The sequence below is a fragment of the Diospyros lotus genome, chromosome 15 (assembly GCF_014633365.1).
Source record: "Diospyros lotus cultivar Yz01 chromosome 15, ASM1463336v1, whole genome shotgun sequence".
NCBI classification, from domain to species: Eukaryota; Viridiplantae; Streptophyta; class Magnoliopsida; order Ericales; family Ebenaceae; genus Diospyros; species Diospyros lotus.
The window spans coordinates 27,656,658-27,673,654 of NC_068352.1; the positions used below are offsets into that span (position 1 = coordinate 27,656,658).

A 16,997-nucleotide genomic window follows, 5' to 3' on the forward strand; every position below is an offset into this window, starting at 1 on the left:
TCATATAATTTGATGTTGTATCAGGTCTTGAAATGGCTATTTTGTTTCAAATGTTGAAGGTTGTGAATTTTAATTTAGCTAATTGGGCAATCAAAGTACGTATGGTGTGCAAGTGAGATTTATCAAAGTTCAAAAATAAGTCTCATATTAACTCCGTGAAAATGGTCTTAATAGACCGCAAGGTAAGTTTTTTTTACTCATTGTTATGTGTAAAAATGCAATCATTGTCGCATGTAAGACTTTATTTGAAAAAACCAATATTCAGTCATCTAGTCGGCTATACATAGTTGTGTCAAAAGTTACAAGTCATAATGATTTAAAGATACTAATATGTGATAAGGAATGAGAACAAACAAACTCAACCACAAATATTGTATTCAAATAAGTTTTTCAAAATTTGTAATATTTAATTTTGTTATAAATTTTATTTCTTATGATATTTACAATCTAATAAAATTAAATTGTGGTATTTCCAATATTCATTAAAAGTTCGTATATTTTTTATATTTTCATTTGTAAATTCATATTCCGTATATCGCGAACTAGTTTAGAGTTAAAAATAGATTGAAATAACAAATTATTAAATATATTTTATCAAATCAAAGCATCAACTATAATATTGCCGCTATCTTTCATTTAATGTAAGTTTTGGAGGAAAAATAATTTATCATTGATTGTCATTTGACAAAACATTTTGATAGATTATCATACTTTAATATATTAATTAATAATAATAAGATATTTGATGGTAATAGCTGATTGAATTCAATTTTTCAAATTGAATGCAGATTGAGTGGAATTACTTTTCAAATTTTTAAGCAGAATTAAATGTTGTTTCGTGTCATATTTGATTAATTTTTGTTTTTTTATTTCCTCTTTGTCCTAAATTATGAATTTTGGGCAGTTGGGGCAATTGTTGGGATTTTTGGCTTCTCTGTTTTAACCTTAACCCATTTTTTGTATGGTTTAAAATTCATCCACAAGTGAGCATTGATTTATAAATGTTGAGCCAAAATTCATTAAAACAGAAATTAGAAAAAGATATTTCCAAGACTTAAAAATTAAATATCAAATAAAGGAGATATTTATTAAAGTTTCTCATATTTGAACAACATAATAATACCAAAAAGAAAATCTACACATGAAGTTTGCAATTTTGGAATATACCACCATATATTCCAAAAAATGAAAGAGTAATTTTACTTATATATTTTTTATTATTTTGAATTTTTATAATTTATTTTTTAAACAGAATTTGTAAAATATATATTTTTTTAATTCAACAAAGGAAGTTATAAAAAAAAAAAACAAATTGAACGGATAAGTATGGTGACTTAGAAGATAGATTTATTGTTGGAGACAATATTTAGTTAGAAGTCATTAGCAAGTTAGAAGATAAGTTCCGTATGAATTGTGGTCAATGTCCAACTTTGAGTATATATAAACTGTATCCGTATTTGAATTTATTCAGGAGGTATATCAGCGAATAAGATCATGTGTCCCTAAAAATGAGTCGAAGGAAACCCGACCACCCTAAGTGAATAAAAAGAAAAATTTAGATAATTCTAAAAATAAATATAAAATGAAACATAGAATGCCTGTAAGTAAATCACACTAAAGATCACAAAATTTTGGTGTTCTTTTTAATTTGGTCACTAAACTTCAATTTCTTGCAAAGTGATAACAAAAGTTTAAAATGTTTTGCAATGTGGTTACTAAAGTGATTTTTTGATAATTTCTAGCTGAAATTGTTGATGTGACGATAATGTGGCCATCGCCACATCAGCAATTTTGGTGAGAAATTATCCAAAAATCATTTTAGTGACTATATTGCAAAATATTTTAAAGTTTTGTTATCATTTTGTAAGGAATTAAAGTTTAGTGACCAAATTAAAAAGGATACCAAAATTTTGTGACTTTTGATATGATTTACTCTGTAAGAGAAAAAAATTAAAATTAACAGGAAGAGATCATCGCGTTTATCCAAAATAAAATTAAGGGCTTACAGTTACAGAATATCTCCTTGTGAATATCGAGAGAGAGTAATTTCTTGGCAAAAACAAGTCCTTCAAGCTCATCCCTGTATGTATTCCTGTTTAAACGCAGGACCGTCTCCCAAAGCGCACACTGCGTAGGAAGCAAGCGAGTCCCAAGAGCGTCGTTTTCACTGATCGCCGCAATCGCCGCCACCGTCCATGGCGGAGCCCAAGACCAAGTATGACCGTCAGCTCAGGTACTGTCTCCCCTCTCCCATCTCGGGACCCTTTTGCCCTCCGACATTCTTCTTCTTTCATACTTCGGCCGTATCCATACCTCGCCCTGCATAAAAAATTTATAAGTTTTGTAGAGAATAAGATGTTGTCGCATTTTCATTGCATGTTTCTTTCAGTCCTCCTGGAATTGGAGGCTGGTTTCCCAAATTCTTCAAATATTTAAGAAAAGAAGCTGTTACGAGTACGTATTTGGTGTTTTTTACTTTGTTTGAAATTATAAATTGGTAGTTTTATAGTCTGAGGATGGGAAAGTAATTTCAGATTTTGTGCGTGATTGAAACAGGTGAAGGCAGTAAACTGTTAAGAGACTTTGAAATGGATTAGGGTTTTGTCATGTATAGCATTTCTGAGTTGTGGCATTCCTGTTTGCCGTTTGTAGTTGGAAAGAGAAAGTATGATTGTGTATGACAATATGTTTCCACTTCCAGGGTTCAGGCTTGAGTTGAGAGGCATTTGCTCTCAGAAGTATTTATGAATTAGACCTATTTTTATTTGCATTTACGTGGTTAAAAGTTACCTCAAAGCCTTATCTGACTGGTTCTGAGGTTGTTCTTCTATGGATGCCGGCTCTCGTGTACCATCCATTTTGTTTCATTTGTTTTTATTATTTGTTTCTAACTGAGTGTTATTTCTCATGTACTACTACCATAACGACATCACTAACAATCACAAGCCTTTATCCTACTAGGTGGGGCTGGCTTTGGGACTTGGTGGAAATTTCTTTTTCTGTCCAAACAATTCTTCTTATGATAATATTTATCTCAAGACACTAAGGTAAAGCGTAATTGTTCAATGCAGAATCTGGGGTGAGCAAGGACAGGCTGCCCTTGAGAAAGCAAGTATATGCTTGCTTAATTGTGGTCCTACTGGTTCTGAAACTTTGAAGAATCTTGTGCTTGGTGGGATTGGAAGTGTAACTGTAATAGATGGTTCCAAAGTTGAAGTGGGTGACCTTGGAAATAATTTTATGGGTATGTGACTTTGATGTGGTGTTCAATTCACTTGTTATATCTCTGTTCTTATGCTTTGATTGCGCTGTTGGTAGTGGATGAGTCAAGTGTGGGGCAATCAAAGGCAAAATGTGCATGTACATTTCTTCAGGAGTTAAATGATGCTGTTAAAGCAAAATTTATAGAGGAGCATCCAGAGGAATTAATTGAGACAAATCCATCATTCTTTTCTCAATTTACCTTGGTGATTGCCACCCAGGTATGGACTATGACATCCCTGTTAGTGAAATTGTTATACTATGCTGAGAATTATTACTTTTCACGAGTGCAATTTTTATTTTATGGTTTCATCATATGTAGAACTGTAATATGGCTATATATATTGAGGTCATATATGTTTTTTTAGAATTTCTGACTCTTCATATGGCTCTACTCAAGAGTTTAATGGTCTACCCCAAGTTTAATAGAATAGTTAGGCTCAGGACATGTAACTTGATTATGCAAATAACACAAGAAAAAAATTGAGTTCTCTTTGAGAAAATTTCACTTTGTTAACAAGTATCTGTGGAAAGAGAGACAATATCGCTTATATTTTGGACTTAATCTCCCCCCCCCCCCCCCCCCCCCCCTTTCTCCCCCTTCTCTCTCTCAAATTGAAGATGCTATCTTGACTCCATAGTGGGATTAGGTATTTTTGTAATCCTTTTCCTTTTTCCTCATTTTTTGTGAAAGACTTGTCTTAGGTCTTTAGTTTTAGGCTTTTAGCATTCAGTCAGAATGTATGCTTTTCTTTTTCTTGCAAGACAGACTAAAATAAATATCATTCTTGAAATGGAACAGATTGTTTTCTTAATTTATTTTTCTTGTGGGAGTAGAAGTGGTCGAATCCAACAATCTATATCATGTTGTTGAAGCCAAAAGCTTATTTTCTGTGTATCAGAAAATGGGAAAGTGATGCTGACACGCATTAAAAGTGGAAATGATTGCTACCTGTTGACAGGATGTTGTTCTTAGAGTCTGAGCTTAGGCAGCTTATATTCAAAATTATGTTCAGCTTATGGTTATGAACTTCCTCAAGGGTGCCTTGTGTTTTTCTGGTCCTTTATATTGTTTGACATGATCTGAGCCTGTGGTTAGGGCCTAATTCCACACTTAGAATCAAGGTTTAGGACCAATTTCTAATCTTTGAGCCTTTGCCTAATTTTAGGTGGGTCTCATCCTATTTGTACTTTTGGATCCTTAATTAGGCCTAACTACTTCTTGAGCTTAACTGAGCCTGTCTCCACACCCCCACTCCCCCTTTCCTCTTCAGTTCTGATCCTCTATGCCGGTTAAGTTAATGGGGCCTACTTTTGAACCACATTTTTAAACATTTATGAGCTATTACACAGCCATTTAACACATTATTATGGATTATAAATTAGGTATTCCTTATGCTCTTGGCCTACGAAGTGCCTGGCTCACTTGGGTCCCTTTTTTTAGCTTCATTTCTTTTTTTTGGCCACAACTTCAGCTCTTTTTAAGTCTATTTATGGTCCATAACTGAACCTAACTAATTGATTTTACGTCCATATGTGAAAGGCTATGTAGCATAAGTATTGGGTACTTTTTGCCCATTTCCAACCAATTCTCTAACCATTCCTTCCTACTGTGGCTACACACTACAGCTCCATAATGCTCCAACCCAAGCTCTACATTAATGTTTGTTGTCTCAAAAGCATGAAGTATGCATTAAGGATTTGTAGGGCTATGTATGTGCGACATTGAAGTTCCCTATGTTCACCTTTCAAAAGTACCTTACACTAAAGTGCATTACATAACCTCAAAACTATTTACATAAATACAAATTATATCTCAATTAGCATCATTTAATGTCTGTAAAAATATCACATACATTTGTAAATCACCCCACTCAACCCCCTTTTTGTGTCATGCTTTAAATACTGAATACACTGCGAAATGTAACATACAAATCACCATTGTTACATCTATAGACAAACCTCTCTAAGGGCTCATTTAATCTGTAAATATGCTCTTTTAACTTTCTTTAGTTGTTAGGTAACCATGAGCTTTTCTCCTTGCCCTTTGGAGATCTCTCCAAATATTGAAATGTTCAGAGAAAATGAGGGTCAGTATATAACATACTCAATAAGAACAGAGTCATATAACATGTTTCCTGTGTATAGCCAAATGATGCACTAAAATGCATATGTTTAAAACATACTATGCTACACAAATGTGTAATGCTTTTTAAACAAATGCTCAAACACATTTTAGATAAACCATTTTCATGTTCAACTAGAAGGGTTGGCTGAAATCAAAGAAAGGAAGCGCTAGAGTGTTAGAGAAAGGAGAGTAATTCCCTTACCTATTGAGCTCCAAACTTCAGAGAAGGTTAGCGCTTTTTGGTACTTCTGAAACCTTTTTTAGAGAATCTGGAATGATCTGTGGAATAACCCCATGATGGTAGGTTGAATTGGCCAGTTATCAGCAGCACAGAAGCCACGAGCAGGCACTTTAGCTTCCTCCCTCCCTTTCTTCCTCTCATTTGTTTCTTCTCTTTTAGTCTCTGCTTATTGCCCTAAAACTCTCCCGCATTATATTCCAAATAAATCATATTATAATATTCAATGGTATCACTTGAAATCAAATTCACATTAAACAGCCCGCTATCTGACAAGTCTCCTAATATGATTGTTCCTTCTATGAGCATCCATTATCTTTTGGGAAAAAATATTGTTTTCTATAGCTTTAATCAACAAAGCAACCAATATTTACAGTTGTATTCGAATGTCAACTTTATAAAACAATGGCTATTTCTGAACATTATAAAGTGAAACTCTCCAGAGGATGCAAGCAAACACAAGTTAAAACTCAAATTTGTGGGCTGTGGGTTCCAGCTTAGAGTACCACACAGCTATAAGAAGCAATCAATAAGCAAGATAGCATGGGATTTTGAACAAAAACAATGGGTATGATTACTGAAATTCAAGACTTGGGCAGTAGCTGGCTCGACTGGTGTTAAAAAGTACTTGTTGTCGAGGTGTTTTTTTTTTTTTTGGGGGGGGGGGGGGGGGTTATAATCTCTTTTTGATTGGGAAGTGATAATGGGATTAGATACAAGGCTTGCCAATTGGTGCGTTGATGGGTAATTGGGCAATCTGTTTGATTTTTTTAGTGATAAAAATATTTCCAGATGTGTGTGTCTCTCCTTTCTGGTGTCATGGCTTGGTCCTCAAAGTTCAGGGGCAGTCTTCATGACCAATGAAAATTGATTTCTCTACTACTTTATTTGACTTCGTGCATGCTTTTTCAACATGGACAAATAGGATAGTTGGGTTTGGAATCTGGTGAATTGAGCCTTCTTTTCCTTGGAAATGAGGCCCTTATAATCAAGGTGGAATGGCTTTTCCTTGGAAATGCTTGTGCTGCCTTCATCTGCACAGCTTAAATTGGCTCTATTCCCTCCTTTGATAATTTGGGAAAACATGGTCAAGTTGTACTTAAGTGCTGCTGTCTGTTTTAAAAGAATGCCTGGTCAGTTGATCATTTTCTTTTCTATTGTATAGTTGCTTGCAAACTTTGGAACACTTTTCATACCATTTTTAATGCGTCAGGTTGATCTATTTTTTTGGATTCATGTAGTTGGCTTGCCTTAGATGGTGGCAGATTTGTGTTTGGAGGATCATTAATTTTTTGCATCTTACAGCGTGAAATAAATTTTAGAGCCTTTTGAGGGTTTTGAGAGAGTATTTTCGTTGGTTGGATGGAAAGCCTCAGGCCTGCCATCCCTTTCACAGTCTTAAGGGAATATTCTTGTTTTTCAATATTTTATTTCATCATCATTATTATTAACATATCTTGCTTAGAGAGGATTCCTTGTCGCTGCTGAGTCTTTCTTGTGCTTTGTCAAAGATCTCATGTTGTAAGTTAGTGTTTGTGCTCTTTCTTGTATGCAGTTCACCTCCCTTTTTGGCTTCTTTCAGTTAAATGCTTGTCAGAGTGAGTGTGTGTGTGTGTGTGTGAGAGAGAGAGAGAGAGAGGTTTTCTTTCTTTTCCAATATGAATCCATGTCCTGCTATGTACTGCGGATTCAAGATGTGAAGGAAAGAGATACTCTTTTATCGCTTTGCTAGAGTCATCTCTTATACTTAAATCATTTGCAAGCATTTATCCTCCATTCATTGTTGCTTACTAGATGCATTCATCCTTTGTACAAAGTTTTGAGTGACATGTTCTTTGGGTCTTGTTGGCTCCCATTTAACTCTCATCTTTGATTTCTTATTACGTTCTCAGCTTGTTGAAGATTTGATGATAAAGTTGGATAGGATATGCCGTGAAGCTAATGTCATGTTGATATTTGCACGCTCCTACGGGCTCACTGGGTTAGTTCGGATCAGTCTTAAGGTATTGAACCTTAAATATATGGAGTTATCCTTATTAATAATAATATTTTTTCTTTGGGGTGTGGGGTGGAGGGGGGACTTGTAAAAGTGATTAACCCTTCTGCAAATTAGCACCAGTATGGTAGTGTCTACAAATATGATCAGAGGCACCAGCATAGGATAACTGCATTTAAGTTCTTGAGATGTTTTAGTTTGAACAACCACTTGTTTCTTGCGTGCTTGTTAGTAAAATGAAGTTTAAGGACTTCTTTGCCATTCCATGAAGGACAAGGATGAATGTTAATTAACATTGTTTGGACTATAGGACTGTAACAAGAAAATTTACATCTAGGAGAAGGTATCAGGCTTCTAATTTCTTTGGAGCTTGGGGAGCTAATATAGTTTTGCATGTTTGAGGCAGGAACATACTGTAATTGAGTCAAAGCCTGACCATTTTCTGGATGATCTTCGGTTAAATAATCCATGGCCTGAGCTCAGGAGGTTCTCTCTCTCTCTCTCTCTCTCTCTCTCACACACACACACACACACAACTTTTTTTATTTTGATTTTTTGGTTGACTTTGGTGTTTGCATTTCCTCCACATGCATTTATGGTTTAATTTGGCACATCAATTTTTTATTTTCCTTTTTATGTTGTGTGTACTTGAATGGCTTACATCTTGAGTGAGGTGCTGACTGGATGTTTGTGTAGCTTTGCAGAAACTATTGATTTGAATGTGCCCGATCCTGTTGTCCATAAGCATGTACCATATGTCGTCATTCTTGTTAAAATGGCAGATGAGTGGGCCCAAAATCATGGTGGAAACCTTCCATCAACCAGGGAAGAGAAAAAAGAGCTCAAGGTTTTGACATTTAGTCCAGTATTTATATGACTCTTTCTTTCAATTGCTGCAAACTAAAATGGCTTGTTGAACATCTTAGGAACTAATTAGATCCAGGATGAGGGCAATGGATGAAGACAATTACAAAGAAGCAATTGAGGCCTCATTTAAAGTCTTTGCTCCTCAGGGAACTAGTAAGTATATGGCTTTAATGCATGGAACAGATTGGCATGAATGAGCATGTGATCCACCAACTGGTGGCTCTCATATAGGAATTGTCCCAAGGTCAGCTCAGGCTGTTAGATTCCTAATCTTCTGGCAGTATAATGTTCTGCACTTATAAATAAATCCAGACTTAATACCAGTAGGTGTGGTTGGCTATCATGATAAGATCTGACGATATTAATGTTGGATGTTGGCTACTTAATGCAACCCTTCTCCTTTATTTGGGCTTGAGTCTGGCTGAGATAAGAAATAATACTTTTGACACTGAAAACATTAAATAGATTATTCAGCACTCATAATCATAGTTAGTATTGTACCAAAGAAGGTATTGGCTTTGTCGTGGCATGGTACATTATTAGTACTGGACAATCCCATATACTGTTTCAAATATATCAATATAATAAATTAGTAATATGTTATAATAAAATGTCATGTATAAAAGGACATTACTGTAATATATAAAATCATCATTACTGTCAATAATCTATCATAAAAATAATTTAATGTACTAATATAATAATGCACCCAATCTAGCGGACAAATTATGCAGAGAGGTAGATTATATAATTGATAATATAGTACGTAATAATAATAATTTGAAGTCTAAATTATGATAATAATTATTCTTGTATTTTTGACCCCAAAATTGTGAAACAATTTAAAAGAATGAATGTCAAATTAACATGTATAGAATATTGTACATTATATCAAATGATATTTGTTTAGTGTATATTATATATATAATATATATATATAAACACTATATATATTATATTAATATAATATAACATAGGCCTGCAACTACTAGCTGCAAGCCTATATTTATAACACGGATGCAGGTTAGGGATGCAATGTGTCATTAAGTGGGTACCGGTCAGTATTGGGCAATGCAGATTGGTATGCCAACTGGGAACAATATGAGGAAGGACTTTTACCAGATTTTTACTGGTATGGTGTTGGTGCAAGAAATAATAACTATGCTCATAATGTAAAAAGGCAGTTGAATCTGGATCTAGAATCATGTCTCACTACTCAACACAAAAGAAATTTCTGAACTTCCTGTACGTATGCTTGGTAAGTTCTGGTGAGCTTTTGGTGATAGTATAGCTTGTATTACTGATAAGGGAAGGGAATTACAATGCTGGAAATCAACAAAATCAAAGAAAAATGGACATTCGAGAGGTCCAAGCTCTCCCACAATATTCACCAATAAAATATTCCCTACCTTCTACTCTATTTGCTTCTCTATTTATAGGTTGTAAGCTTCCCCCTTCTCAACGGAATCTGTTGCCCACACATTCCCCCCCCCCCCCCCCCCCTCCTTCGCTCTTCCCATTCTATCCCTTAACTGAATTTGTTGTCTGCACATGCACCAATTGGCCTTCGTCCATTTTAGTATTCCTATTCTGCCCCTTATTTCTTACGTCTTTGGTAGCGGAATATTATGGGTTGCCTATCAATACACCCCTCACGGAACTCACCTTGTCCTCAAGGTGTAAAGCAAGGAATTGTTGTAGGGTTCCTAGGTGGTCTAGGACTAACTTGGGCTTGGAATATGTGAATCTTGTCTTCAATTCACTGGGTTGTTTCCATGATTTGCGTTAGACTCGATGGTTGTAACACCCTAACTTCTGCCTTGATTTCTGGCTTCAACCCGTTAACAAAGAGGCCCTCCATTATGGCCTCTAAAACGCCCATCGAGGCCGCCAAAGTCTCAAAGAGGAGGCGATATTCCTGCACGGAGTCATCCTACCTGAGGGCCAAGAGCCTCTCCTCCATTGATCACTCCTACGAAGACCGGAGTTGTTTACGTAGGACGATCTTCAGCTCCTCCCAACTCCTAAATCCCCTTCTTTGTTGCTCCCATTGGGACCAAGTCAGGGCTCCTCCTTTGAAACACAGCGCTGCTGTTTCGATTTTCTTCGACTCTGTCAACCGATTCACTTTGAAATACCTTTCTGCCCGAAACAACCACTCATCCGAGTTATCTCCGCTGAAGATTGGCATCTCCAATCTTCTGTTACAGACTTCCCACCTCCAATTTCTGTTGCCCACTTCCCTTTTTTCTCTGCTGCCGCTCTCAACACCATGTGTAATCCCAGAATTTAAAGTGGATTCTGGCGTGGGTTGTTCCAACGTTCCTTTGCACTTCCTCTCTCTGTCTTGCATAGTTCTGAAAGGCACGAGGCGCAAAGGGTCTTGAAGCTTGAGGCGCGAGGCGAGGCGCACCATTTAGAAAAAAAACTCAAAATCTTGTAAAATCATAAAAAACTATCAAATTATCAATAATAACACATGCATATCATTAATGATTCATTATCTTCAAATTCTGAACTAACAACATCAAAGTTGATTCATTCATCATGCAAATTCTAAACTAGAAACATTATCAAAGTTCAAACTTAAAGTCTCAAACTCAAACAAGTACCAATCATCATGCAAAGTTCTAAACTAACATATAAACATTACAAGTCCACAATCAAGAAAATGTTTTCATTTTTAAAAATGCTATTTTTCTAAGTCTGGAAGATTAGCACATTATAAAGAGACATAAGAAAATGTTTTCATTTTGAAAAACTATCTCCTAGTATTTTGATAGCTAATATTGTTGTTAAAATGATTTTTAATAAAATTTTCAAGAAATAGTAGGTATGTATTTTGGGGGTGGTAAAATCGTTAAATTTCGTGTTTGTACTAAAACCAAAATTCTATTTTCTTATTGTTACGGATTTTGATTTTTTAGATATTTTTATTGAATCCAAATGGGGGGTACTTTCTTATTTACATTTATGTATTAAAGTAAATGGAAGATTAAATATAACTAAAAGAAAATGTGGATATTTACTTAAACTAAAGAAATATAAATATGTTGTAATGTATACATGTTGGAACCAAGAAGGGAGGAGGAATTGGGCTGCCTAGGTTTTAATGAAACTAAGTTTCATGAGGCGCGCCTCTTGCCTCGGCGCCTCACCATGCAAGGCGAGGGCCTTGCTGAAATCGCCTCGGCTCAGTCCAGGCGAGGCGCCTTGCGCCTAGGCGTGCCTTTAACAACTATACTATGCTATCTTGTTCTTCCCATTTCGATCTCATGAGGCTGAATTGCTCCATCATGATTGACATATTCTTCTCCAAGCTCTGCATTCGCTGCATCTCCGATTTTGGCGAGTCCAGCCCACTGAGCAATCCATCCAACCGCCCCTCCAAGACTCCTACTCGCTCAGTGAGGTTTACGATGGGGATCGATTTTCTGCTTTGATACCAAATGGTGAGCTTTACGATGGGGATCGATTTTCTGCTTTGATACCAAATGGTGAGCTTCTGGTGATAGTATAGCTTGTATTACTGAAAAGGGAAGGGAATTACAATGCTGGAAATCAACAAAATCAAAGAAAAATGGACATTTGAGATGTCCAAGCTCTCTCACAATATTCACCAATAAAATATTCCCTGCCTTCTACTCTATTTGCTTCTCTATTTATAGATTGTAAGCTTCCCCCCACTTCTCAACGGAATCTGTTACCCGCACATGCCCCCCCCCCCCCCCTCTATTTGCTCTTCCCATTCTACCCCTTAACTGAATTTGTTCTCCGTAGCATGAATGGATCAACTAAAGATCAGAATTGGAACATGTCTGCAGTCTTATGCTAAAGAATTGTCTAAATAGCTTATCTAAATTGCAACTATTTGTGCTTCATATGATTGTTCTCTAATATATACATATTCCTCTTACCCTAATTACTTGGAATTACATCCTGAACTCCTCTTATCAATTATCATGATGACTCAGAAGTACATCATTATGTCTTACTATCATCCCTTTGTTAATTGATTTTACTTATCCAAAAAAGAAAGAGACAAATTACATCCAAATGTCTTTGTTCATGAACATGATGGGTTGCTTGTTTATACTCCATTGGATTTAAATCTGGTCACTGGCTTCTATGTGTATGCATGTTGGATTTGCATTTGAATGTATTAGAATTTCCTGGTTTTTGATTTATTTTTATTCTTTATTTTTTGTTTTGGAAAACATTTTTAAAATAAACTGATATGTAGGGGCTGAATTCTCATTCTTAATTGTTGGAAAATATGACCTTACAGTTTCTATCCTATTTAATTAACTGGGCAATAGATGTATGCAGTTCATGATTAATTTCATGTCACGTTTGACATCTCAGGTTCAAATCTACAACGGATAATTAATGATAGTTTTGCTGATGTTGATTCTAATTCATCTGATTTTTGGGTTATGGTGGCAGCTCTGAAGGTAATTTCTAGGATTTTCCCAGAATTTACCGCAAATCAAAAGATGAAGTTGCTTTTGATGGATAATGATTGCTATCATTTAAATGGCTTTGGAAAATTTTGAACTCACTTTAACAATATAGTTTACTTTCAAATGTATAAAATGGAATTCTCAACTTCTCATGTGTGTTTATACCTGTCAAGGAGATGCTTTGGTGTCAGTTCTATTTAGATCATTAAGGTCTTGAGGCTGTTAGTGGAACCAATATTGCTCCAGACAAATCTTGGTAGCTGATTAATTAACTAAGAAATTGCTCAGTCTGTAAGCTTTTAATTTGAGGCTGATCCTTAGTTGTGAACCCAATCCTGATATATTTTAATCTCTACTAACAGGGTTTGGAGGGGACAATCAGCGCAGCTGATGGTTGCATTTTGTAGTCTTCTCTTTTAAACGTAATCATGGAATGTTAAGGGAAACTGCCTTGTTGCTGCTCCCATATTTATTCTCTTTCCCACATCATTTCTGATTTATTTATTCAGTTGATGGATATGCCAGAGGATCCAGTTTATGGTTTTTCTGCACAGTTCTGATCTTAATCATGAGCTTGTTTTGCCATTTTTCTGTGCCTTTCTCCTTGACTGGACTAGTGCTCATAGGTGCACACACACACATAAATGCCCAAGTTTAAAAATCTCAATCTTGTATATCACAGTTTACAGGACAATCCATCATGTACCAAAATCACTGCTTTTATTCTTTTCTACACTAGCATCGTAGAAAAGTGAATATTTTATGACATTGGTTTTATTTTTTGATCATTAATATGATTTTTAGCTGTGGTTTTTTCTTTTTCCCTAATACTGGATCTGTTGAGGATTAAAAAGAAAAAAAAAAAAAGATTACTTGCTCCTCATAAAAAGAAAACAACTTCCTTTCCTTGCACTGCAGGAGTTCATTGCCAATGAAGGCAGGGGAGAAGTACCTCTTGAGGGGTCAATACCAGATATGACATCTTCCACAGAGTTAGTGACGTTTTTTTAAGATGTCCTATTCTTGTTTTTTATAATTTTTTAATCTTAATTATATGAAATCTGATTTAGTGAGATCTGAGTTTCTGTCTTTACTTCTTTGCAGATTATATGTAAACCTGCAGAAGATATACCAAGCCAAGGCTGAGGCTGATTGTTTGGTTGTTGAACAACATGTCAGGAATATTCTAAAGAAAATTGGTAGAGATCCTGATAGTATTCCAAAGCCAGTGATAAAAAGCTTCTGCAAAAATGCCAGGAAGCTCACAGTAAGTGTGTTCAGTTACTGCATTTTTCCAATATAACACTTCCAACTTCATGTCCCCTGATTTATTCGGCAAACTAGATGTCCCAATTGTCAATGCCATTGCAACTCTAATTCAATTGTATCAGATATTTAAGTTGCATAGAAACACAACGGCAACTGGACTCCTTCAGTAGATTCTTTAGCATTGAAGTTTATGATCTTTCTTGCTAGTTGCTGGCAACTGGCCTAATTTTCCTATTTCGTATTAGAACTCTGGTTGTAGCTTCATAATGAGCTTGTTTCTTGGCTAATTGAATTTACTTTTATATCTTTCATTTTTAATATGCTTGATATAGTTGGCTGTTGACCATCTAATTTTAAGCATTGAAGTTTACGAGATCAGAAACAAAGTGAAAACGGTACCATAATAGAGCTTCTCCCTGTTTTCAAATATATTGGCATAAAAAGGTAGTGTTAACAATATCATTATCTGCTTTCTGATTATGGATAACTTTTCAGTAATCTTACTATGATTATTTGAGAGGCAAGATTATTGCAAGTGACCTTAAACAGGAAGGTTCAGACATTGAGTAGGTGTCTTTCAATAAAATAGTTTTGTTTCTACTCTTTAGGTATGCAGATATCGTCTCCTTGAGGATGAATTTAGTTCTCCAGCCCAACCGGAGTTGCAGAAATATCTAGCGGATGAAGACTACAGGTATATCATGCTGCCACTCCATCTTTTTATGGCTATAGACATCATCCACCAATGAAAGTACCTCAACAATTTTATTGCTAGGGTGTTGTTTATTTGAATGGGTCAATTGTGGCCTCGCTCTTGTGCCTAAGATGTTGGGTAGTTACGTTACCCAAATCTTCTATTTTCTTCTCCATGTTGCTTTAGTTCCATCTTATCACACTTCCCACCACCCCAAGTCATCTCTGATCACGAGCACACTTAATGGCATCTGGCCCTTTGCCCTTCGGGTCTTGCCCCAATAAACTGAATTTAGAAAAGTAAGTTTAAATAACTCCATGTGTTTTCCTATTATTTTCCTGGGAATTCTGTTTTCCTATTATTTTCCTGGGAATTCTGGTTAATTGTGAAAGACCGCTATGCTTAGCTCCTTAGTTTTATGTTTGGCAGTACTGCTATAGGGTTCTATATTCTTCTCCGAGCTGCTGATCGATTTGCTTCAAACTACAACAGTTTCCCTGGCCAATTTGATGGGTAATACCTTAGTATCAACTTCCCTATTTGTTCTTCAAAAGCTTCTGCTTTCTCTGTGACCTTGGTTCAAATATTTCTGCAGCGAGATGGATGACGATATATCTAGATTGAAAACTACAGCTGTTGGTCTGCTTGGCGACTTGGGTTGCAACGGGTCAACCTTGACAGAGGATCTTATCAATGAGATGTGCCGATATGGTGCTTCAGAGCTCCACGCAGTTGCTGCCTTCATTGGTGGAATTGCATCCCAGGAAGTTATCAAGGTTTCTGATTCTATCTTGATTTCACCAAAAAGTTTATCTGCAAAATTGTTACATTGGTGGTTCAGTAATCTCTTACAGGTTTGATACACGTGCCTTTGCTTTGTTTGTCGTCTCCATTACAGCTGATCACAAGGCAGTTTGTTCCTATGTGTGGAACTCTAATCTTCAACGGCGTTGACCACAAGTCTCAATTGTTGTTGCTGTAGTGGGTATTCAAACAGCTGCAATTTCTTTAAAAGCAATACAAACTTTTTGTTTCTGCTCCTTGGAGCTTGGCTATGACCCCTGACATTAACAAGCTTCTCTTTTGGTTGTTAATTGGCAGACGAATTTTCCAGAAAATGGGGCTTCTATCAATCTTTCATGAGGTTCAGGTGGCAGGTTCGGGCTCAAAATATTTATCGTAAATTGAGGGATGGGAAGGGATTGGATTGGGATGGGTCTATATGGGTATGGCTGTTGGTGCAACAATGTTTTTGAAGTTGAGAACTCTACTTTGCCCCCCAACTTTTTGTGTTTTATCCTCATGGCTGGACTGGGCGGAGCTGGAACTGGAAGCTTGTGCCGGATGCGACTACTCTGTAGCAGCGTTGTCGGGGAGAGCGAGCATTATTTGCCACAAGCCTTCACTACAACCGTTCGCTTGAATATTTGTGCACTATTTCCGACTAACCGGCCGGCTTGAGATCTTGAGTTTCTTTTTGATTTCAGGAGTCCACTACAAAATTGAAAATTTCCAAGTCCGCTCATAGAATCTATATTTTAAAAATGTGATACAAAATATATTTTATAATTTTAGCATTTCCAGAACTGGTTTTGTCTTTTTGCTTCTTTTTTTTTGGGTTGGTTTTAGATTTCTTTCTTGGTTTGCGTGCTAATTTTTTGTTTGACGTAATAAAATATTGACTGAAAAAAATTAGTGAATGTGTTTTGTGGCAAATTAATCGAGTTCAATGGGCAGTACAGGTTTGATTGAATTGGGCTTTTCAGAGGTTGGAGAGCCCATGTCAATTTGGCAATTGGGTCTTAAACTGTTAGTTGGACTTTCTGTTTTTTTGTTTGTGCTCACTGTTATTATTCTCTTCTTTTTAACTGGGCTACTATCATTATTCAAGAGCATAAATGCGAGGCCATTGCATAATCTATGCGGGCCTACATTGGAGCCCTATCAACTGCTGAAACTATCATCGCCTGAGTCGGGCTTCGGTTTGAATGACACTCGCGATTTCATCTAATCAATTGGGCCTTAAAAAGGTTTTTGGATGACATTCCTTATTGGAGGCACATTTTGCTAAAGGCTGCTCT

The 16,997-nt window shown here is 36.1% G+C and overlaps 2 protein-coding genes across 3 annotated transcripts in view; both read left to right on the top strand.

Moving 5' to 3' along the window:
* Positions 1-2,043: 2,043 nt before the first annotated feature.
* LOC127791986 (NEDD8-activating enzyme E1 regulatory subunit AXR1-like) lies at positions 2,044-16,513 on the top strand. 2 transcript variants are annotated; one of them, XM_052322252.1, is made up of 15 exons: positions 2,044-2,233; positions 3,072-3,244; positions 3,319-3,482; positions 7,520-7,630; positions 8,030-8,109; positions 8,320-8,470; positions 8,550-8,643; positions 12,856-12,944; positions 13,872-13,945; positions 14,058-14,220; positions 14,831-14,916; positions 15,346-15,429; positions 15,512-15,692; positions 15,815-15,901; positions 16,018-16,513. In XM_052322252.1, exons 1-14 carry the CDS (start codon positions 2,196-2,198, stop codon positions 15,896-15,898), a joined length of 1,572 nt encoding a protein of 523 aa, XP_052178212.1. In that variant the 5' UTR covers positions 2,044-2,195; the 3' UTR covers positions 15,899-15,901; positions 16,018-16,513. The 2 variants fall into 2 exon arrangements, with proteins under 2 accessions (XP_052178212.1, XP_052178213.1); XM_052322253.1 differs by having other exon boundaries at positions 15,815-15,897.
* LOC127791990 (autophagy-related protein 8C) overlaps positions 10,827-16,997 on the top strand; it is an 83,906-nt gene continuing 77,735 nt past the window's right edge. Inside the window, exon 1 of the mRNA XM_052322258.1 lies at positions 10,827-10,838. The gene's annotated coding sequence lies outside the window, so the exon portion shown is untranslated. The remainder of the gene's footprint in view (positions 10,839-16,997) is intronic.